Genomic DNA, 23,640 nt, shown 5'->3' on the forward strand with positions numbered 1-23,640 from the left:
AGATATCTCAAAGCACTTCACAGAATATACTGTAAAGTTAACTGACTGTATAGCGCCAAATGGAAGTTTTTGATCAATATTCTAATCAATTCCCATTTTTGTGTGATGACGACCTATTATCTGCACTGTTCCCATATCTGCCATGGCGGTCTTGTGAATAATGAGTGCTCCATATTAATATTTCACAGGATACTTTGCAATCAATGAAAAAAATATTCAGATAAAGTATTCCTGCATCATTTACTGATCCCACATTAGACCAACAATATCAGGAGGTAAACAAAGCTGAACCTTTTAAGAATTACCCATAACGTTCAGTACACCAACAGTCCTGTTGGTGATGGCAGTGGATTGGTTACAGAAATAAATGAAAGGAATGCCTGCATTTTGCCTCAAAGTTCAATGATGTGTTGGCAAGTGATTTGGGGCGATTAAAGGCGACAGGTCAAACAGCGAGCAATCCTCACCCGCTGAATAATAAAATGCTCTGGGAGGCTAACCTGCGTGAGGGGTGCTACATAAATGAAGAAGTTGTTGAATGAACAGTGACACTGTTATGTCACTGCTGAATGTGGGAGGTGCAAATGGGCTGAGAATATATAGGATCCATTCATAATCAATGTGTACATAAGTCTGTAGCTTGTGAGCTCCTCTTAGTCTGCAAGTTAGTGGTCAGGCTAAGTGGGAATCTTGGTTCTTTATTCCCCACTCTGAGAAGATAACTTAGAACTTTGTCTTAAGGGCTGAATGAGACAATTTGTGAGATGAAGGTACGAGTTCAGTCTGGAAATCACGTCTGCCATTCCTTTCCAGTAACTTAATCTTGTGCAGGAATAAGCTGTTTTTTAAAAAAATCATTTCATTCATCTCTGTGTTATGTACAAATTAAAACAAAACTCCTTCATACTCTCTTCTCTGTAAAGTTGTGGTCAGAGACACCCATCTTTGCACACATGGGTTCCGAGTTGATGCTCATCTGGTGGGAATAAGAGACATTTACCATCACGTTGATGTGAAGGATTGAGGTTTGACTTTAAAGGTCTGAATGTACTTGGATTCAAAGAGATGGACGTGGCGATTGAACCCTTTCCAACCGTTTCACCAAAGGAGGTCTCTCCATTTGTTCCAAAAGTTGCTTGTTTTCGGTGTGTCTGTTGGCTGTTGCTTGGATCAGCAGTCACACAAATGGAGGGAGGGTCTATGGGTTGCTTTGTATGTGAAGATTTCGCAGATTCTCCAGGCCTGTTTTACTGATGATCCCGTAAGCCTGCGAGTAGCTGCCCCACGTGGCTTTGGGATCTCCGGCTCCGGCCATGTTCGAAGTGGTTTGAAACATCTTCCTGATGGGACGGCTTTCCCTGTGTTGGGGCTGTGGCCTTGAGTTCTGCAATGTATTAGACAAGCACATTCTCAGGAACATTCCCTCATTACCAGTTAGCATCATTTCATGCCCTACCATCTCCCTACCTCTCCGACCTGCTTGCACCCCACTCCGCCAGCGACCCCCTTCACTCAGCTGGCTCCGGCTTTGTGTACGTCCCTCAGCCCCTCCGCTCCACTCTCTTTGGTTGTGCCTTCAACCACCATGCCCTGAAACTTTGGAACTCGCTGCCTTAATTTCTCCGCCTTGTCCTCTCTGCAGTCCCAAACCAGGGAAAGCTGTCTTCAGATTGTACCTGGAGACCTGCCTCTTTGACTGTGACCTACGGTCACCTCCGCTCTCTCCCCCAGCTGTTGTCAATCTCCGCCACTGTTAAGTGCTCCTAGACACCACCCCACCTGAAGGGTGCTGTGTAAATGCAAGTTTTTGTCCTTGTTCACAAACTCTCTTACACTTTCCTATGTTTATCCCTGGCCTGGTTTCATTCAAGTCTCTTGCTCCCATTACCCTGCGTAAAACACAACTGGGTAAATTTTGTAGTGTCTGATAATCTGCTAAACTCAAGGCCTCGCTTAGAGCTACCATTTGGAGAAGGGAAAAAACACGGCCACCTCGTGCTATGTTACATATAGTGTCAGATTCACACTAAACGGCCCCAAATTGTGCCAGTTATTGAATGGCAGTATTGATTAACATTGGCGTAAAATGATGAAAACTGCAAAAAAAAATTCCCCTGTACAACTTTTAATTAAAAATTGCATAGTTTCTGAGACAAATGTTCGAGGCTAATACAACAACTGTGATGTACACGAGTGGTGATTCAGTACTCACCAGCTGCGCACTTGTCACTGCTGCTCTCATCCCCATTCCCTGTTCTGTGCTTGCTTTGCGCGTTAGTATGTTGCTCACCATTGATTTGTACTGGTGGGTTCTGCCAGCAGCACCCACCTGGCTGCCACGCTGGTCTGCCACCGTGTTGCCCTGTTTGCCCAGACAGGAGACAAAGTAAAGCTCTGAGCGACACACAGGAATGTATAGACCAGCAAATTGAACTGTGTTCTATTTGGCTGGGCCGAAAGTAATATAAACGATCGTATCTTTACGCTCATACTTTTTTTTTAAAAAAGATCCCTTTCGTATAATAATAATCCTTGCACTTGATATAACGCCATATCACATCTTCTATACGTGATATCACGTCCATATCACGTCTCAAAGTGCTTTGCAGAATAGACTATGAAGTGAATTGACTGCATGTTTTGTGGGTGAAACGCGGCAGCAAACTGTGCACAGCAGTTGCAGATTGAGTGAGCAAACTACTATTATTTTTATTTATTTTTGAAGGGATTGGCGGAAAAATGATCCGCCAATCAACTAACAACCAGGTTCTTACTTGGTAAACTGAGGCGTGTGGAGTAAGGGAACTTGCCCAATGTTTCACCCTGCTGGGATTTGAACCCAGGTCCTCTCGCTTGCGAGGCGAGTGCTCTAACCACTAAGCTACAGGACTCCCTGTGTATTTTTGTGAGCGAACGGCGGCAGCCAACTGTGCACAGCAGTGTCCCAGAAATACACACGGAGTCCTGTAGCTTAGTGGTTAGAGCACTCGCCTCGCAAGCGAGAGGACCTGTAAAATTCACTTTACAATATATTCTGTGAAGCGCTTTGAGACATCTCGATGACGTGTTAAGGCGCTATGTAAAATGCAAGGAATAATATAAACAAAATGCAAAATACTGCCAATGCCGGAAATCTGAAACAAAAACAGAGCTCGCTGGGAACATGCAGCAGGTCAGGCAGCATCTATGGAGAAAGGAAAGTGAGTCAATGTTTCTGACGAAGGGTCGTGGACCCAAAATGTTGACTCATTTTATAATAATAATCCTTGCATTTGATATAGCTGTAAATTTATATTTGTGACTGTAAATTTTGGGGGAGAAACATGGCAGCCAATTGCACACACCAGTGTCCCACAAACAGCTATGGAGTGAGTGGCCAATTTTATATGGGGGATTGTCGTCCGGGCGAGAGAAATTCCCTTCTCTTTTCAAATAGCACCATAGGATCGTTAACATCCACCTGAACAGGCCCTCGGTTTAACGTCTCGTTCGAAGCAGGGCATCCCCGACAATGCAACACACCCTCCAGCACTGCATTGGTGTGTCAGCTTAGACTATGCAATTCCAAGTCGGATGTGGGGCTTCTAACTTGGGACGTCTTCCCTACGTGAAAGGCTCTATTTAAATGCAATTTGTTGTTCTTGACTCAGAAGTGAGATTGCTACCAGGACATGTCACATGTGTGCAACATAGTCTAAGCTGACACTTAGATTGTGCTTATATTGTTGGAAGTGCTGTCCTTTGGATGAGATGTTTAACCAAGGTCTCATCTGCCTGTTCAGGCGGACACTAAGGATTCCACTACAGAATTCGAAAAGAGAAGGGAGTGTCTCCCAAATGGTTGCAACATTAGTACTCACATTGAGTGCACTGGGCAAATCGGCGGTCCCATGGTGCAGGGGGCGCTGAGTCGCTCTCCGGTTTCCCGATGAACTTCTCTGCTGATAGGGACCTGAGAGGCTGTGTGTTAGCTTTCCACTAACCGGATCGTCTAGGAGAAGGAATTGTGTAGTTCTGGTTAGTGTCAAGAGAGTGTGTAGATTGAGAGGAACAATATTATCAACAAGAAGGGAAAGGATGGTGGGGAAGAGAAAGGGATTAAGGGGTAGGTTGGAGAAGTAGAGGAGGGAGAGGAATAGAGGACAGAGTCCTGTAGCTCAGTGGTTGGAGCCCTCGCCTTGCAAGCAAGAGACCTGGGTTTGAGTCCCGGCAGGGTGAAACCTTGGGCAAGTTTCCTTACTCCACACACCTGTTAATAACAACAACAACTTGGATTTATATAGCGCCCTCCATGCCGGACGGCGTCTCATAATCCCTCAAGAAAAAAAACAATAATAACTTGGTCACTTAAATCCACGACTGTTTGTGGGAGACTGCTGTGCGCAATTGGCTGCTGTGTTTCGCCCACAAATATATAGTCAATTCACTTTACAGTATATTCTGTGAAGCGCTTTGAGACATCTAGAAGATGTAATATCAATATCAAAATATAATAATATTAAAATGCAAGGATTATTATTTTTATAGAGAGGAGGGGAGGCTGGTGGTGGAAGACATCTCAAAGCGCTTCACAGAATATACTGTAAAATGAATTGACTGTATATTTGTGGGCGAAATGCGGCAGCCAATTGTCCCACAAACAGTGGTGGATTAAGTGACCAAATTATGGTTAATTACTTCCCACAAGCCAGGATGTTTCTTTGCCCATACATGAAGTTTCTCTATGAAGTTTCTTTGCCCAAACAAGGTTAGCCTAGCACCGCCTGACTCCCCATGAGCTTGGAACCATTCAATCACAGGATTGCCAGTTACTCACTTTGGAAGCCTGTGTACGTGGACACACTGTGTGTGATGGGGTTATATGAGGCTCCATTGGATTGTGGAGGTTTCTCCGGCTCTGGAACAGGCTCTGTGGCAGCTGACACTGCTGCTGGTGCTGTTGTGGACCTGGGAAGAACAGGCTTTGAGTCTTTGTGCTCCACGTCTCTGCCAGCCAACTCCAGGCTGGGCTGTTTGTACATCACATGTCTCCGGCGACGGAGAAATGTTTTCCTCTGCAGGATCATCTGAAGGACAACAGAAAGACACAGTAGAGGTCATCTCCAAAACAGTCGCTCCACTTGACAGTAACATTAATATTAATCCTTGCATTTGAAACAGCACTTTATCATGTTGTTGAGACGTCTCAAAGTGCTTCACTAAATATACTGTAAAGTGAATTGACTGTATTTTGTGGGTGAAACGCAGCAGCAAAATGCACACAGCAATGTCCTACAAACAGTCGTGGATTGAGTGCCCAATTTATTATTCTTTTTTATTGTAAGCAAAACAGATTTAGTCATTTAGTCCACAGAAAAGTCCCAGAAAGAACCTTGAAGAGAAATAATCTGCAGGATTGCCATCTAGAAAACCAGCAAAATAATAATAATAAACTTGCCTAAGGTTTGTCCTGCCTGGGAATCAAACTCGCTTGTGAGGCGAGTGCTCTAACCAATACACTACAAAAACTCCCATGTAGTTTTGAATAGTGCCATGGGGTCCTTATAGTCCACCCAAACAGGCTGACAGGACTTCAGTTTTATATCCCATCCACATCACAGCACCTCTGATAATACAGCACTGCTCCTACCCTCTACCTCCCCCGGCCCTCAGCACTGCCCCTGGAGATCAACCTGGAGCTCCAATCCAGCTTCTAACGCAGAGTCGAGAATGCAAGACCTTACAATACAAAACCATTTACATTTACACAATATCTTCGAATGTCTGAAAGTATTTCATACTATTGCCTGGGATCCCAAGGTCGGTGGCGGGAGAGGAACTGAGGAGGGGCTGAACAGAATAACATTTGAGTTCTCTTTGCTAACTAGTTGTTACAACAGGAAGTTGAGAGTGGAAGTGATTTCACACCTCATAGAGCTTGTTCCGATATTCGGCCACGGACAGTTGTGTGTCATCGTCCACAGGGAGAAGCACGTCCCGGGTCAGTGCTGGCTCCTTTGCTGGGTTATGAAATCTATATTAAATAATAAGAATGATCTATATTAAAACAAAGGGGTCAGAGTGCACAGGGATATTATTTGCTAATAAGGGGTCAGAGTGCAGGCAGTTATTTTTTTGGGGTCAGCCGGGTGTCTGACACACACAGAAACCCATCACCGTGCTTAAGAGTATCCAATGGACTAGAGACCACCACAGATTGCTAGCTCGATTGGTTATTACTTATTAACATAGGGGCAGAGTTTATGGGGCATTATTAGTGATATAATAATAATCCTTGCATTTGATATAGCGCTTTTCACATCTTCCAGACGTCTCAATCTTATTGTGGTCTCAAAGCGCTTCACAGAATATAGTGTAAAGTGAATTGACTGGATATTTGTGGGTGAAATGCGGCAGCCAATTGTGTACAGCAGTGTCCCACAAACAGTCGTTGATTGAAGTGACCAATTTATTATTGTTTTTTTTTCTTGAGGGATTATTATCAGGTGTGTGGAGTAAGGAAACTTGCCCAAGGTTTCACCCTGCAGAAAATAAACAGTTAACATTAATCTCCATTTATTAGTGTCTCTACGCGATGTGGCGACTGATGATATTTGCTCAGATTTGATATAATTGACTATAATTCAGACTATTTATTAATAATAATAATCCTTGCATTGGATATAGGTCTTTATGTTGTTGAGACGTCTCAAAGCGCTTCACAGGATATACTGTAAAGTGGACTGACTGTATTTTATGGGCTTAATCGATATAAGAGGCAGAGTGTGGATACTACTAGCGATATAGGGGGCAGAGTGTGTGGGGTATTACTAGTGATATAGGATCAGAGTGTGGTATTAGTAGTGATATGGGGGCAGAGTGAATATTACTAGTGATATGGGGCCAGAGTGTGGATATTACTAGTGATATAGGGGCAGAAAGTGGTATTACTAGTGATATAGGGGGCAGGGTGGATATTCCTAGTGATATGGGGGCAAAGTGTGGGTATTACTACGTGGAGTCCTGTAGCTCAGTGGTTAGAGCACTCGCTTTGCAAGCGAGAGACCTGAGTTCAATTCCAGGCAGAAGGCGAAACCTTGGGCAAGTTTCCTTACTCCACACAGAGCCTAATAATAATCCCTCCAAAACCCAAAACAATAATAAATTGGTCATTTTTAATCTACGACTGTTTGTGGGACATTGCTGTGTGCAATTGGCTGCCGCGTTCGACCACAAATATACAGTCAATTCACGTTACAGTGTGTTCTATGAAGCACTTTGGGACATCCTCCCGACGTGAAAGGCGCTATATCAAATGCAAATATTATTATTATTTTACTATGATATAGGGGCAGGGTGTGGGTATTACTAGTGAAATGGGAGCAGAGTGGATATTACTAGTGATATAGGGGGCAGAGTGTAGGTATTACTAGTGACGTGGGGGCAAAGTGTGGGTATTACTATGATATAGGGGCAGAGTATGGGTATTACTAGTGATATAGGGGGCAGAATGTGGGTATTGCTAGTGATGTAGGGGGCAGAGTGGGTATTACTTGTGACGTAGGGGGCAGTGTGGGGGTTATTACTTGCTGACGTAGGGATGTTCCAAGGCCTCCTCGGAGGTCAGACGTTTCTCCGGATTAAACACCAGAAGTTTCTTCAGCAAGTCAAGAGCATCAGGTGGCGTTGTCTTTGGTAAAAGCTCGTCCAGCGTGGATCTGGTTCTGAACGAGAGAGAGAGAGAGACACACACACACACAAACACACACAGAGTAAAGGACACTTTATATAACCGCTATTTCAGAGCGAGCAGTTTGGTTTGTTTGTGTCAGTACATTACATACCCGGACAAGATCTTCTGTACGACAGAACAGCCATAGTCAGAGTTAATTGACAGGACGTCTATAAGAGAAAGGGAAACCCGTTTACGGCCAATTAGATCTGATACTGACTAACGTAACTCTGTCTACCTTATTCTTCTCTTTACCTTATATTTATAATAATAATCATTGCATTTGATATAGGGTCTTATCATGACTTTGAGACGTCTCAAAGTGCCTCACAGAATATACTGTAAAGTGAATTGACTGTATATTTTGTGGGCGGCAGCCAATTGCGCACAGCAGTGTCCCACAAACAGTCGTGGATTGAGTGACCAATTTTGAAGGAATTATTACCCCCATAAAAGCGATCAACCAATCAACTAACAACCAGATTCCTAATTACTGTTAGGTAAACAGAGGCATACGGAGTAAGGAAACTTGCCCAACATTTCGCTCTGCCAGGAATTGAACCCAGGTCTCTCGCTTGAGAGGCAAGTGCTCTAACCACTGAGCTACAGGACAACGGTCCTTATTCCCTGGTTTTGAGTTGCACATGGTGGGCAGGGCTCAGTTTCAGCTCCTTGGGACGTCCTCCTGACGTGAAAGGCGCTTTATAAATGGAATCTTGTTGTTGTTGTTGCTGTTGTTGTTGTAGCAGGCGGGGCACCATGGTGTGGGTGTAACAAACAGATGAAAATAGTTGGGAAGCAGTTTGAGGCACTGATCATATTACAGGAGATTGCTCAACCCCGATTGCAGCTCTCCAATCTAATCCCAATTTCTTGCTCCGTCCCCGACTCTTGAATTTCTGCCACTCTCCTGTCCTATATATTACTCCTAAAAGTAAACCTAGATTATCCTACGTGCAAGGCACAGTACAAATGCATGTTGATGTTGCTGTAAATTGGAAACTGAGTTTCCTAATTCAACTTCAGATTGAGTAAATACAAATTGTGGACAATAACAATAATCCTTGCATTTGATATAGCAGTTTATCATGTCATTGAGACGTTTCAAAGGACTTTACAGAATATACTGCAAAGACTGTATTTGTAGGCGAAATGCGAGCCAATTGCGCACAGCAGTGTCTCATAAACAGTCATGGATTGAGTGACCACATTTTTTTGTTTGTTTGTGCTTTTAAGGGATTATTACCCCTGTAACGTTATCGCCAATCGACTAACAACCGGGTTCCTACTTACTCAAATTGAAGGCAACATGGTCACCAGACTAAGACTAGGTAGAACTTGCAGCCTGAGAGTTACCTTCGGTGGAGGGTGCTGGAATCACCCTCATGACCCTTTCAATCTGATTGATAGACGAGGTTCCTGGGAACAACGGACTTCCGATCAGCATCTCTGCTAAAATACAGCCAACGCTCCACATGTCCACTCCTTTAGTGTACCTGCCAGACAGAGGAGGCTTTACTCTGGTTCACAGAGTGGGGTGGGGGGGTAGGGGAGGGGAGTCCACGAGGGTGGGGGAGCAGGGAGCCCAAGACTGCGGGAGGGAGGGGATAAGGGGCCTGAAAGGATGGGGGGGATCTCAAATTCAAGATCCTCATTCTCACATTTAAATAATAATAATTATGCTTGCTTTTGATATAGCACCTTATCATGTTGTTGAGACGTCTTACAGCGCTTCACAGGATAAATGATTGTGTATTTTGTGGGCAAAATGCTCCCTCCACTGTCTTGCACCACCCTAGCTCGAGTAGATGGGGGGGTGGGGGGGGAGGGGGGCAGGATCTCTGAGAAGTGAAGACTATTCATTTCACAAATCACATGCCAGATTCAAAATCCTAATAAAAAGATGGTATCTTGGTGTCCCCACCTGGGGGAGGCCAGGAGGATTTCTGGTGCTCGGTACCAGCGAGTAGCAACATATTCTGTCAGGGCCGGGTTTCCTGGCTCCTCCTGGATCTGATTGATGGACCGCGAGAGCCCAAAGTCACAGAGCTTCACAAAGCAATCTGTGTCCAGCAGGATGTTCGAGGGCTGCAGATAAACAGATAGAGAGAATAAATGAGTTTAGAGACAGAGAGAGAGAATGAACAAGTGGAGAGATAGAGAGAGAATGAATGAATTGTGATAATTTTTTGGCACATGTGGAAACCCATCACCATGCTTAAAATTGTCCAAACCAAACTGAGAATTCTCTGCCTCCCACCGAAACATGGAAATCCCAGAGATTGATTGTTGGAATGGAATGCGCACTCTCCCTGGAGGGATACATCCTGTTTACCTAATTATGGAAAGTATTAGGCGTAAGTTGGTAAGAACCAAGGCTTGGGGACCGCAGAGTGTGCGTTAGGGTAACTGCTGGAATCTAACCAACTAAAACCCCATAGCTTGCTATTGATATCACTGTCTGGCAAGCTTTTCCGCTACCTGTCCAGCTAGGACCACCCTATCCACTAGCGCTTTGGCTTACAGGGTTAAAAGCCGCTGAGTGGGATGATTCCCAGCCTCCAAGGAGACCCGGATTACCTCCCCACAAGGAGGATAGTCACTAATTGGTTGTTCAACATCAGCCAAGTGCGGGCTTGAGCGCTCACCAGGTGGATGGTAGGTACAAGCCATCTACCGTGTGAGGACTAAAACCTGCATTTGTTCAGAGAGAGAGGAATCAATGTAATAATCCAAAGAGTGGGACTATCCAATCAATTAGAGGTGTGAGAGCATAAACAAGCAGTCAGCCCCTCCCTCCCCCGCAGGGTGGGTGTGTACCTTCTGGTCCCGGTGGATCACATTTCCTGAGTGGATGTATTTGCTGGCTTTCAGCAGCTGATATATGATGTATCGCATGTGAATGTCCTTTAGCAGATTGCCTTTCTTTATCACTGCATGCAAATCCGTCACTGAAATACAAACCCCTGTCAGGTGTACAGCTTGGAGCAGCGTAAGTATGAGCCCGAGGAAATGGACATTACTTTTGGTCGGCTGGGTGTCTGACGCATGCGGAAACCCCTCACCATACTTGAGCGGATCCAAACCAAACTGAGGATTCCATGCGTCTCACCTAGACATGGAAATTCCCGGGTCTGAAATGAAATATGCAATTCCTGGAGGGACACATTTTGTTTACCTAATTCCAGTATTAGGCGCAGGTTGGCAAGAGCCCCAGAGTGTACGTTAGGGCAACTGCTAGAATCTAACCAGCTAAAACCACATAGTTTGTCTATAAAACCAGATACACTCCAGCATCATCACCCTGCATGTAAATGAGTCACCGCTATGGAGATTAGGTGCCACCTCCAGACCCCAAGGATCCCCTCATGTCTATTGTGAACACATGATTTGTCCAACACTGACATGTGGAAGAATTTGGATTATTATTCTGTAGTTTTGCTCCATGATGGAGTGAAGCAACCCACCAATGCCATTTCATTTTCTTAATAACCTTCCTGGCTTCCTGCCCTGCTTCGTCATGAGTTAACTTCACAGCAGTTCTGACTGCTCCGAGGAAGCTTCCAGAACATTTTTAAAGGCCTCTGCTTTGAGGTTACCTTGGCAGGTCCTGCTTCTGGGAATGAGTGGCTTGTAGGCTGCAGCCTTCAGTTTATTTACAGCCTCCCACTGAGGTTAGAGCTCTCCAGGGGGAGTGGGGGGGGAGGGGGGTGTAGGTACCCCAGGTGCAGTATCCACTCACACACAGACACATGCCGCCCATTCACACATCTGGGTATGTGTGTATCTGGACATCCAGATAGTCACGTGCACACCTAGATATACATACACACACATGGTGGGGCGAGGGGTGGGGTTTAGCAGAGGCTCTTACCCATGTACTCAAAGACGAGGTAGATGTCCTTATCATTCTGGGCTCGAATGACGTTCTTCAGTTTTATTATATTGGGATGGTCCCCGAATTCCTGCCATAGTACAGAGAGCGTTAGTCTCCATCTCCCCCCATCCTCATCTCACCTTCCTCACTCTCATCCCCCCACCCCCCCCATCCTCACCACCCAGTCACGGAGGGTCCCAGGAGCTCACCTGAAGGAACATTATTTCACGGAATGTTCTCTGCAAAAGAGGACACAAAATCAAATACAATTCAGGGCGCACCTGCTCACACTCACACCCAGACACACCCGCACTCACACCGATAACCAGACACACCCACACACTCACACCCATAACCAGACACACCCACACACTCACACCCAGACACACCTACACACTCAGACCCAGACACACCCACATAGTCACACCCAGACACACCCACGCACATTCACATACTCACACCAACACACCCACCCACTCACACCCAGACACACCCACACAATCACAGACAGTCACACTCACACACTCGCACCCAGACACAGCACCTATTCACACATCAGGGTAAGCATGTATCTGGACACCCAGATAGACACACGCACACCAGATAGATAAACACACACACATAACACAACACACAGCAACAACAAAGTACATTTATATAGCATCTTTCACGTCAGAAAGACGTCCCGAGGCACTGGAAACACATACCCACACACGTGCACACCCATGTGCACACCTATGCACAAAGGCGCGCATTTGGACGGACGGACACACACACACACACACACAGGAACTTTCCATTTCCAGATTTGAGCTGCTTTGTTGGCTGACACTAATCATTGACATCACTTGTATAAACAGCCCACGTACCTGAGCGTCTGTGCGGTTTCTAAAGGCATCAAATATTTTCTTTAGTGCCACAACTTCCCCTGTGTTGCGATCGATTGCTTTCCACACAATTCCATAGGCCTGGAACATGAAGGGACAAGGCTGAGTACAGTGTCTGACAGGTCTTGTCCTTCAATGGGAATAAACAGGTGAAAAATAGTTCAATTCAATACTTTTATCTGATAACAAAGTGACGAGAACAAAGGCAGCTTGTGAAAGAGAGGAAGGAATGACGCCAGGGTATGTGGGAAAGGACAAATAAATGGGACTGAAAGGATTATACTCTTTAAAAGACCCAATACAGATACATACGATGGGCTGAAGGGCCTTCTCCTGTGCTGTAAATGTCTGTAGTTCTAAATAATAATCCTTGCATTTGATATAGCGCCTGACCACGTCGTTGAGATGTCTCAAAGTGCTTCACAGAATAAACTGTAAAGTGAATTGACTGTATATTTGTGGGCGAAATGTGACAGCCAATTGCGCACAGCAGTGTCCCACAAACAGTCTAGATTGAGTGGCCAAATTTTTTTCAAGGGATTATTATCCCCAGAAAGCGATCAATAATAATAATAATAATAATAATCAACTACTAACCACAGAGGCGTGTGGAGTAAGAAAACTTGTCTAAGGTATTGCCCTGAATCGAACTCAGGTCCTCTTGCTTGCGAGGCGAGTGCACTAATGACCACGCTACAGTGATAAGTTTCATAGGCATTGGCATGAGAAAAGGCCATCATCTAACCACCTGTTAGCAGTGAAATCAGACATTTCTTTAGTGCTGTGGGATTGTGAAATTCACTTCCTCTGAGCCCCGTTAATGCTGAGTTGTTGGGAGTTGTTGAGAGTGTTTGAAAGGGAAATAGATAAATACTTGTCTAGTGGGAGTACTGGGTGATTGGAGAAATGGCAGGTAAACGGTATTGAGTTACACATCAGACGTGGCCACAATTTTTTTCAAGGGGTTATTATCTCAGGAAATGGTGGAGCAGACATGACAGATGCCAAGGTTGTGCAGAGGCTCAGTGAGGTAGAGAGAGCAGCCAGTCAGGTGGAGGTACTTGGATCCAAGAGGGAGGTGGTGGCTGGAGCTGAGGAGAATGGCTTCCAATTTACTGAGATGAAGGAAGTTGAGGATCAATGATAATTATAATAATAATAATCCTTGCATTTGATATAGCGCCTTATCGCCTCTTTGGGACGTCGCAAAACGCTTCATGGGATACACTGTAAAGAGATTTGTGGGCAAAATGCAGCAGCCCAATTGCACACAGCAACATCCCACAATGACCAATTTTTTTCTCGGGGGGGGATTGTTGGCCAGAACACCGGGAGAGCAAAACTCCCTTCTCTTTTCCAATAGCGACGCGGGACCTTTAACATCCACCCAAACAGCCACACATGAAACCTGGGTTGCACGGCTCATCTGAAGGACGGCACCTCCAACAGTTCTCCACGCCCCCCCCCCCAGCCCCCAATATACCCACCACCCCAATACGCTCCCTTACACCATTTTGCTGACAGCCCTCAAAACATACCTCTCCCCACCCTGTCCTCCAATACACCATGCACCCTTGACACCCTCTCCATCCGACATACACACTCCTGCCTCACACAAACACACACATCCAGCCCTGACGCCTTGCCCCACCCCCCCCCCTCCGCCCCTCAGCCTCACCCCTTTTCCGAGTCGCTTCTTGATGTGATATTTGCCCGCGATGTGCTGCTCCACCTCCGATCCACTCATCTTGGGGCCTCAGCTTGAACCACCAAGATCCTAACCCCAGCAAAGCTGGCTCTCACTCCCTGTGTTTCTGCTCGTCTCTCTTTGTGGCTCTGTATCTGTCTCAGTCTCTCACTCGCTGTGTCTCAGTCTCTCACTCGCTGTGTCTCAGTCTCTCACTCGCTGTGTCTCAGTCTCTCACTCGCTGTGTCTCAGTCTCTCACTCGCTGTGTCTCAGTCTCTCACTCGCTGTGTCTCAGTCTCTCACTTCGCTGTGTCTCAGTCTCTCACTCGCTGTGTCTCAGTCTCTCACTCGCTGTGTCTCAGTCTCTCACTTCGCTGTGTCTCAGTCTCTCACTTCGCTGTGTCTCAGTCTCTCACTCGCTGTGTCTCAGTCTCTCACTCGCTGTGTCTCAGTCTCTCACTCGCTGTGTCTCAGTCTCTCACTCGCTGTGTCTCAGTCTCTCACTTCGCTGTGTCTCAGTCTCTCACTTCGCTGTGTCTCAGTCCCTCACTCGCTGTGTCTCAGTCTCTCACTTCGCTGTGTCTCAGTCTCTCACTCGCTGTGTCTCAGTCCCTCACTCGCTGTGTCTCAGTCTCTCACTCGCTGTGTCTCAGTCTCTCACTCGCTGTGTCTCAGTCCCTCACTCGCTGTTACTCAGTCTCTCACTCGCTGTGTCTCAGTCTCTCACTTCGCTGTGTCTCAGTCTCTCACTTCGCTGTGTCTCAGTCTCTCACTCGCTGTGTCTCAGTCTCTCACTCGCTGTGTCTCAGTCTCTCACTCGCTGTGTCTCAGTCTCTCACTCGCTGTGTCTCAGTCTCTCACTCGCTGTGTCTCAGTCTCTCACTCGCTGTGTCTCAGTCTCTCACTCGCTGTGTCTCAGTCTCTCACTCGCTGTGTCTCAGTCTCTCACTCGCTGTGTCTCAGTCTCTCACTCGCTGTGTCTCAGTCTCTCACTCGCTGTGTCTCAGTCTCTCACTCGCTGTGTCTCAGTCTCTCACTTCGCTGTGTCTCAGTCTCTCACTCGCTGTGTCTCAGTCTCTCACTCGCTGTGTCTCAGTCTCTCACTCGCTGTGTCTCAGTCTCTCACTCGCTGTGTCTCAGTCTCTCACTCGCTGTGTCTCAGTCTCTCACTCGCTGTGTCTCAGTCTCTCACTTCGCTGTGTCTCAGTCCCTCACTCGCTGTGTCTCAGTCTCTCACTCGCTGTGTCTCAGTCTCTCACTTCGCTGTGTCTCAGTCCTCTCACTCGCTGTGTCTCAGTCTCTCACTCGCTGTGTCTCAGTCTCTCACTCGCTGTGTCTCAGTCTCTCACTTCGCTGTGTCTCAGTCCCTCACTCGCTGTGTCTCAGTCTCTCACTCGCTGTGTCTCAGTCTCTCACTCGCTGTGTCTCAGTCCCTCACTCGCTGTGTCTCAGTCTCTCACTTCGCTGTGTCTCAGTCTCTCACTTCGCTGTGTCTCAGTCCCTCACTCGCTGTGTCTCAGTCTCTCACTTCGCTGTGTCTCAGTCTCTCACTTCGCTGTGTCTCAGTCTCTCACTCGCTGTGTCTCAGTCTCTCACTCGCTGTGTCTCAGTCTCTCACTTCGCTGTGTCTCAGTCTCTCACTTCGCTGTGTCTCAGTCTCTCACTTCGCTGTGTCTCAGTCTCTCACTCGCTGTGTCTCAGTCTCTCACTCGCTGTGTCTCAGTCTCTCACTCGCTGTGTCTCAGTCTCTCACTCGCTGTGTCTCAGTCTCTCACTTCGCTGTGTCTCAGTCTCCTCACTCGCTGTGTCTCAGTCTCTCACTCGCTGTGTCTCAGTCTCTCACTTCGCTGTGTCTCAGTCTCTCACTCGCTGTGTCTCAGTCTCTCACTCGCTGTGTCTCAGTCTCTCACTCGCTGTGTCTCAGTCTCTCACTTCGCTGTGTCTCAGTCTCTCACTCGCTGTGTCTCAGTCTCTCACTCGCTGTGTCTCAGTCTCTCACTCGCTGTGTCTCAGTCTCTCACTCGCTGTGTCTCAGTCTCTCACTTCGCTGTGTCTCAGTCTCTCACTTCGCTGTGTCTCAGTCTCTCTGCCTTTGTATCTCACTCAGTTTGTGTATCTCTCTCTCTCTCTGTGTATAACATATAATCTATTTCTCTCAGTCTCTCTCTATTTCTCTCTCTCACTATTTCTCTCTCTTTCTCAGTCTCTCTCTATTTCTCTCTCTGTCTATTTCTCTCTCTCTCACACACTCTCTCTCTCACTCTCTCCCACTCTCTCACACACACTCTCTCTCTCTCACTCTCTCTCTCACACTCACTCTCTCTCCCACACTCACTCTCTCTCTCTCACAGTCTCTCTCACACTCTCTCACAGTCTCTCTCTCTCTCTCACACACTCTCTCACAGTCTCTCTCACACTCTCTCTCTCACAGTCTCTCACAGTCTCTCTCACACTCTCTCACACTCACTCTCTCTCTCTCACTCTCTCTCTCACACTCACTCTCTCTCCCACACTCACTCTCTCTCTCTCACAGTCTCTCTCACACTCTCTCACAGTCTCTCTCTCTCTCTCACTCTCTCTCACAGTCTCTCTCTCACAGTCTCTCTCTCACTCTCTCTCTCTCTCTCTCTCTCTCTCTCACAGTCTCTCTCACACTCTCTCTCTCACAGTCTCTCTCACTCTCTCTCACAGTCTCTCTCACACTCTCTCTCTCTCTCTCACACACTCTCTCTCACTCCCTCTCAGTGTCGGGTGCACTTCCTGTTTCTGGTTGTCATGGAAACCGCTGAGCCCCGCGTCACTGCGCATGCCCAGCCGCTGGTCGCTCCTTAAAGGGGCCGCGCGCCCCCCTCCCCCCCCCCACCGCCGGGCCCCACCGGCAACATTCACCTGCACTCTCCCTCTCCATTGACAGTCTGTCTGTCGATGCCACACCCACGATCCTGGCGTTTGGGACAGTCAATTTACTGTGTGGACAAGTTTGTAGGGAGTACCTGTAGCTCAGCGGTCAGCGCACTACGCCTCGCAAGCGAGAGACCTGGGTTCGATGCCCCCCCACTCCCCCCCCGGCCGGACGAAACCTCGGCCAAGTTTCCTTACCCCACACGCGCCTGATAATAATCCCGCAAGGGGGGAAAAAAAATAATAATAATACATTTGGTCGCTCAATCCACGGCTGTTTGGATTTGGCAGCGCCTTGGGACGTCCTCCTGACGTGAAAGGCGCTCTATAAATGGAATCTTGTTGTTGTTGTTGTTGTTGTTTGTGGGGCACCGCTGTGCGCAATCGGCTGCCGCGTTTCGCCCACAAATACGCAGTCAAATTCACTTTAGTCTATTCTGCGAAGCGCTTTGAGACGTCTCGAAGACGTGATGAGGCGCAGGGATTTTTATGTGTGTGTTATATGTTTCTACATGTTTAAAAACAAGAGTTGATGCCCTCAATGGTACGTGGAAATTAAAAGTCCTTCTTCCCATAGAAGTAGCAGCAACAACTTGCCCCTCACGCGGGATAGCGACCCGGAGCGCTTCACAGTGGCGGAGTCTGACGACGAGTCAGGGACATACTATGTTATCTCCCGACAGCTGAGTCACATTTCACACCCCGAGGCTAAGCTGCAGTTAACCAGTTTTAACTAATTCTCTGTCGAACACTTGCTTGGAAGGCCTGCGTATCTGGGAGGAATTCCATGGAAATATACTTTTAAAGAAGGAGCTTCCCCCCTTATTTCTTCAGTGGGCAAAGGTCTTTTGAAATTTAGGGCAATCAAACTATTGAAGTGCTTGGGCTCCCCCCTCCGCTCAGCGGCCTGCTCCACGACCCCCGCCTCGCCCACCATCGGCCTCCCTGCCCCCAGCGTTTGGAACTCCACCCCACAGTCCCTTCACCTCGCCCCCTCCCTCGCCTCCTTGAATGCCCATCTCAAAACCTTCTACGACTGCGCCTTCGGTCACCCTCCTATCCCCACCCCCCCTGGCCTTCACCCCTCCTGATCCCAATCCACAGCTCGGGTCCAAATCCTTGACTGTCCAGCGCTTTGGGACATCCTCCTGATGTGAAAGGCGCTGTATAAGTGCGATGTTATTGTTGTGCGGAGTGGCAGAGCCCAATAACAGCTACACGGGCTTGGCTGGTATCAGCAGTGCCCCGGAATACTGTGGACCCACCAGTCTTAGGAACTCGACTGGAGACCTCCACAGAGAGTGGACTCGATTCGACTGCCAGGCATGTCACTTTGTAGCCAGTTCAGCCCCTGCTTACCTTCCCCAAGGATAGTCACTAACTGGTCATTTGACATCGACAAGCAGATATGAACCCTCAATGGGCGGGTGGCAGATAGCAGGAACTCGGGTGAGCTTCCCGGTGGGCAACACAGCTCTGCATGAAATGGGTGAGAACACGGCTACCATATTCGCCCACAAATCTAGTCAAATTCACTTTACAGTGTGTTCTGTGAAGCGCTTTGGGACGTCCTCCCGACGTGAAAAGCGCTATATCAAATGCAAGGATTATTATTATTACCATCTTCCTGCCCACACTCCAGAGACGCATCCCTACCCGCGAGAGCGAGGGTTCCACAAGTTGCAGGTACAGAGCTCGAGCAACAGATGATTACCTCACTCTTCACAAACGGGTCAGAGGAAGCCATTCCACTGCATCCGCAGGAGCTCAGGACTATAGAGAAGTTTGTACACAGGTCTTATATGCCATAAACTGACCTTGCTGTCCCAATGTGTTGTATGTTGAAGAGACAATGAGATTGACCAGTGTCCTCACCCCTTCTCAGCATCATTGGAGGTCGCGCTTTCAGCCACTAGGCCCCAAAACTCTGGAACACTCTCCCTTAATCCCTCTGATTTGCCCCCTCTCTCCCCTTTTTCAAGTCCCTCCTGAAAACCTTCTTCGTCCGTGCTTATGGCCACCTTCCCCACCAGCTCAGAATCAGGCTCTGGGACACTATCCTGCGTGGAGGGCGCTATATGAGTGCAAGTTCTTGCTGTTGTAGTCTTACGATGGCTCTCATACCTGTCCCACACACTGAAGAGAACAGAAACCAGTCTGTTCCTTCCTGATCAAACCACGGTCATCCAATGTGTGCGATGCACTGTACATGAAGTGACTAACTGAAGGCACCACTTTTAACACCACTACAATCGACCACCATTCATATCTGGTCCCAAGCTCACCAACTACCCACGGAGCACAGGGTATACACAGGGGCTGTGTATGAGAGAAGTTGGAAAGCTGGGACCAACATCTCCAGTGAATCTCTCTCCGTGCTCCTCTTATCCACCTTTGTAGATAGATTCGGCGGCTTCCGATTAGCCCGTGAAATAAATTGACAAAACAGACAGATTATCTACAGATATATTGTTAGAAGGAGGGAATGGACAGGTGAGGTGGCAAGTGAGGCATTGGGCATCCTGTAGAATTGTTCAGAAAATCATTGCAAATCTCAAGTATAAAGAATGAATTACACCTTATTTTAGTGTCTCTAAGAAAACGAAGATCCTAGGTACAAGCCACACTGTAATGATCAGGAGATGAAGCCCAGCGATGAAGTATTTACAGACAGAGATGGGCTCAGGAGGCATGCAGGAAGCGGTTGAAGGAGTTGTACGCAGATTCCAGGTCGAACAGCATCTGTCGCACTTGAGAATCATCCAGTTCGTCTGAGGCTGACATCGCAGTGAGTGTCTGCAACCTGTAAACAAGCGGTCACCCGACACAGCAATACACAAGGTCATCAGACACAGACACTCGCAGACAGACAGAGAGAGACACACACAGACACACAAACAGACAGAGAGACAGACACAGAGAGATAGACAGAGAGACAGAGAAAGACAGACGCACAGAGAGACAGACAGATACAGAGACAGATGCACAGAGAGACAGAGAGAGAGACACACACAGAAAGATGGAGAGACAGAGAGAGAGACCAACACACGGAGACAGAGAAAGTCAGACACACCAAGAGACAAAGAGAGGCAGGCACACGGAGAGACAGACAGAAAGAGTGAGCGAGCTGCAGTGACACTGACCACTGACTGACTCGTTGCTTCCCCTCGAAGTCCTGAGGCAGATTGCTCATCCGGTTCATGGTCTCCATCAGCTCCCGCAGATCAGGTTGAATCTGAGGCAGAAGTCAACGGTGTCAGGAACATCTCCCCGTGCGTGGCGTGTGGGCAACAGGGGCAGGGCTGAAGGCTTGAGTGTGTCTGTGGGGTGGGGAGGGGGGGGCGCGTAGGTGGGGGGGTGGTGGGTGGGGTTTGTGGTTAGAGGCAAGGTTGCTGACCAGTGATCGAGGGAAGGTTTGTTAACAAGAGCTGAGAGGGGGCAAGGGCTGCTGGCAAGGTGAGGGGGTGCAGGTGGGGTGGGGTTGATTGAGGAGGGTCACCAGTGGGAATTGAAGGGGTGGGGAGTGGCGTGTCTCGGGGACATCATTATTGAAGCAGACTCCTGACAACTTGAGCTTAATAATAATAATAATAATCCTTGCATTTGACATAGCGCATTCCATGTCGGGAGGACGTCCCAAAGCGCTTCACAGAACCCACTGTAAAGTGAATTGACTGTATATTTGTGGGCGAACGCGGCAGCCAATTGCGCACAGCAATGTCCCACAAACAGTCATGGATTGAAAATAACCAATTTATTAATGGTTTTTTTTTTGGAGGGACTATTATTAGGCTCTGTGGGGAGTAAGGAAACTTGCCCAAGGTTTCGCCCTCTGCCTGGAATTGAACTCAGGTCTCTCACTTGCAAAGCGAGTGCTCTAACCACTGAGCTACAGGACTCCACCTAAGCTTGAAAATTAGGTGAGAGCGAAGCTCCTGATTGCTTACCTCGTCCATCGCCCTGATCTCCAGACGCAGCTTATCCATCACTGTGATAAACAGCTAAAACACAAGACAGTGCAGTGTTAAGACAGACTGACAAGAGGTTTACAGGGGGCTACGGGGACCAGAGGACACAGCCGTCAGGAAAGATTAGACAGGTTGGGTGGGGTGGGGGAGGGGGCGGGGCTGACTCACCGACACAATGTCTGCGATACAACGGTTCAGATTCCCTTTGTCGTCCTTGATTGTAATCGGACGATCTTGCTTAATCCTTTCCATTGCCAACGGGCAGTCCAGCTGTTGAGATAAGAGACCCCGTCACTCTCAGACCCCCGGCCGTCCCCCATGGCCCCTTGAACATTCTCCCCAGTGGCCTCGTATTCTACTCCCATCGCTCCCCTACCCCATGGCCGCGGTACTCCTCCCCCATCGCCCCCCCCCCCACCGCTTCTCCCTGACCCCGATGTCACGGTGGCGACACTGACTCTGTATCTTCGGCAGAATTCATCGATGGCGCTGACGTCAGAGCCCTGGACCTGTCTGAACGCGGCTTTATACTGGACCAGCAGCCGAGAGCAGGCAGCCGTGTACCTGGTCATCACACAGAGAGAGAGAGAGAGAGAGAGAGAGCAACTCAGCACAGTCCAGCTCATCACAGCAACACCACTCCCACCCCCCATCCATCCAAATACACACACATACAAACAGCAAACCACCTACACACAAGGCAACCTCTCACAGTCCAGCTCAGCACACACAGGAACATCTCCCCATCCCCACCACACGCGCACACAAACAGCACCCACACACAGCAAACCTCCCGCCGCATGCAAGGCGCCCACACACACACAGCACTCCCTAACACACTCACACAGTAAACCTCCCCAAGCACATACACACACACACAAACACACAGCACCCCACCCACACTCACATACAGCAAGCCTGCTCCCCACCCGCCAACATACACAGCATCAACCCACACACACTGCCTCCCCCACCACCAACTACCACATATACACAGCACCATTGCCCATCCCCGGGTGTTCCAGGACTCACACTCACTCATTGGGAGTGACACAGTCCTTGATGTAAGCTTTCTCCAGAGCCTGAAGGGTCTTCACCACAGCAAACAGCTCCGCCATGTTATCATACCTGTGAGATACAATAACCCTTACTTCTCATACAGCCCTTTCGCATCATGAGGACTCCTCATAGGATTTACTGTAAAGTGTAGTGGCTGTGTGTTTTGTGGATAAAAGCGGCAGGCAATTTGCACCATCCCACAAACAGCCACAAAGTGAGTGACCAATTTTATCTATGGGATCTTTAATGTCCACCTGAACAGGCAGACAACTGCAGTGTCAGCTTAGAATACATGATTTCCAAGTCACAAGGTGGGGCTTGAAACCCCAACCTTCTGACTCAGCGACAAGAATTACTACCGACTGAGCCAGGCCGACACACAAGATGGTGAACAGAGCACAGCCAAGAAAGAGACATAGATCAGCATGTCAGTGATCGAACAATCTCTCCCCAGTATCCCAGTCTGTCTCTCTGTCCCCAGTATCCCAGTCTGTCTCTCTGTCCCCAGTATCTCAGTCTGTCTCTCTCTCCCCAGTTTCCCAGTCTGTCTCTCTGTCCCCAGTATCCCAGTCTGTCTCTCTCTCCCCAGTTTCCCAGTCTGTCTCTCTGTCCCCAGTATCCCAGTCTGTCTCTCTCTCCCCAGTTTCCCAGTCTGTCTCTCTGTCCCCAGTATCCCAGTCTGTCTCTCTGTCCCCAGTTTCCCAGTCTCTCCCTTTCTCATCAGTATCCCAGTATCTCTCTCTCCCCCTCTCCAGTATCCCAGTCTATCTCTTCACGGTGTCCCAGTCTCTCTCTCTCTGTCTCCCCAGAATCACAGTCTGTCTCTCCCCCAACCCCCCATTGTCTGTCTGTCTGTCTCTGGCCCTCCCACAATTTGTCTGTCCGTGGCTCTCCCGTTGTCTTGTCTATCTCTTTCTCACTCTCCCCTTTGCTGTATGACATTATCCCCGGGGCACACTGCCCCTCGCTCTGTGTGTGTCTGTCTCTCTCCTTCTTCTATGCTCTCTGTGTTATTGTTTGTGTTAATAGTCAGTCACTGGGCACTTACAAGGCCAGTCAGAGGCTTGCATTAGACACCCCAAACCAAGAAAAAGATACTTGCTTTTCTCGCTCTCTGGCATTCTTATACAACTTGACTTCCTGGAAAAGAAACACAAAATAAACGTATTGTGACCAGTTTTCCACCAAAATCCCATCTCAACTTTGAGAATCCCAGGCCAAGCAGTCAATGGCTGCTCAATCCGGGCCCAACCAACTACAACATCTACAGGCTAGTATAACCTAATGAGACTAAGAAAAGGGGCAGAGATAGAGCAAGAGGGGCAGAGAGAAAAGGGGCCAGAGAGAATGAAAGGGGCCAGAGAGAGGGGGGCATAGAGAAAAGACCGAAAGGGAGAGAGAAAGGGAACAGAGAAAGGGAAAAGGGGACAGAGAGAATGAAAGGGGACACAGAGAGAGAGAGGGAGAGGGACAGAGGGGAGCACAGAGAGAGTGGGTGACCTGCAGACAAACAGCACTGCTGTGACACTGCACTGACTTACCTCGTACA

At 48.1% G+C, this 23,640-nt stretch overlaps 2 protein-coding genes and 1 non-coding gene across 3 annotated transcripts in view; all 3 read right to left on the reverse strand.

The window, feature by feature from the left end:
* Positions 1-14,339, reverse strand: mapk15 (mitogen-activated protein kinase 15). Its single transcript, XM_007895043.2, has 14 exons — positions 14,154-14,339; positions 12,458-12,556; positions 11,798-11,827; positions 11,586-11,676; positions 10,532-10,662; positions 9,636-9,799; positions 9,068-9,207; positions 7,824-7,881; positions 7,566-7,703; positions 5,908-6,013; positions 4,817-5,066; positions 3,861-3,991; positions 2,213-2,362; positions 1-1,384 (listed from the first exon to the last, which is right to left on the reverse strand). The coding sequence occupies exons 1-14, from the start codon at positions 14,220-14,222 to the stop codon at positions 1,199-1,201; spliced, it is 1,743 nt and encodes a 580-aa protein (XP_007893234.1). The 5' UTR covers positions 14,223-14,339; the 3' UTR covers positions 1-1,198.
* trnaa-cgc lies at positions 2,819-2,891 on the reverse strand. Its single transcript has one exon. It is a non-coding gene; the product is annotated as a tRNA-Ala (tRNA).
* A 5,177-nt stretch (positions 14,340-19,516) lies between the features above and the next one.
* Positions 19,517-23,640, reverse strand: part of vps28 (VPS28 subunit of ESCRT-I) — a 6,414-nt gene continuing 2,290 nt past the window's right edge. Inside the window, 8 exon segments of the mRNA NM_001292619.1 lie at positions 19,517-19,867; positions 20,208-20,299; positions 21,012-21,065; positions 21,201-21,302; positions 21,491-21,596; positions 22,071-22,160; positions 23,194-23,231; positions 23,633-23,640. The exon segment at positions 23,633-23,640 is cut by the window's right edge and continues 15 nt beyond it. Of these exon segments, the coding sequence (NP_001279548.1) occupies positions 19,747-19,867; positions 20,208-20,299; positions 21,012-21,065; positions 21,201-21,302; positions 21,491-21,596; positions 22,071-22,160; positions 23,194-23,231; positions 23,633-23,640 (611 nt within the window). The 3' untranslated portion in view covers positions 19,517-19,746.

The sequence above is a fragment of the Callorhinchus milii genome, unplaced genomic scaffold (genome assembly GCF_018977255.1).
Source record: "Callorhinchus milii isolate IMCB2004 unplaced genomic scaffold, IMCB_Cmil_1.0 Scaffold2, whole genome shotgun sequence".
In the NCBI taxonomy this organism is placed as follows: domain Eukaryota; kingdom Metazoa; phylum Chordata; class Chondrichthyes; order Chimaeriformes; family Callorhinchidae; genus Callorhinchus; species Callorhinchus milii.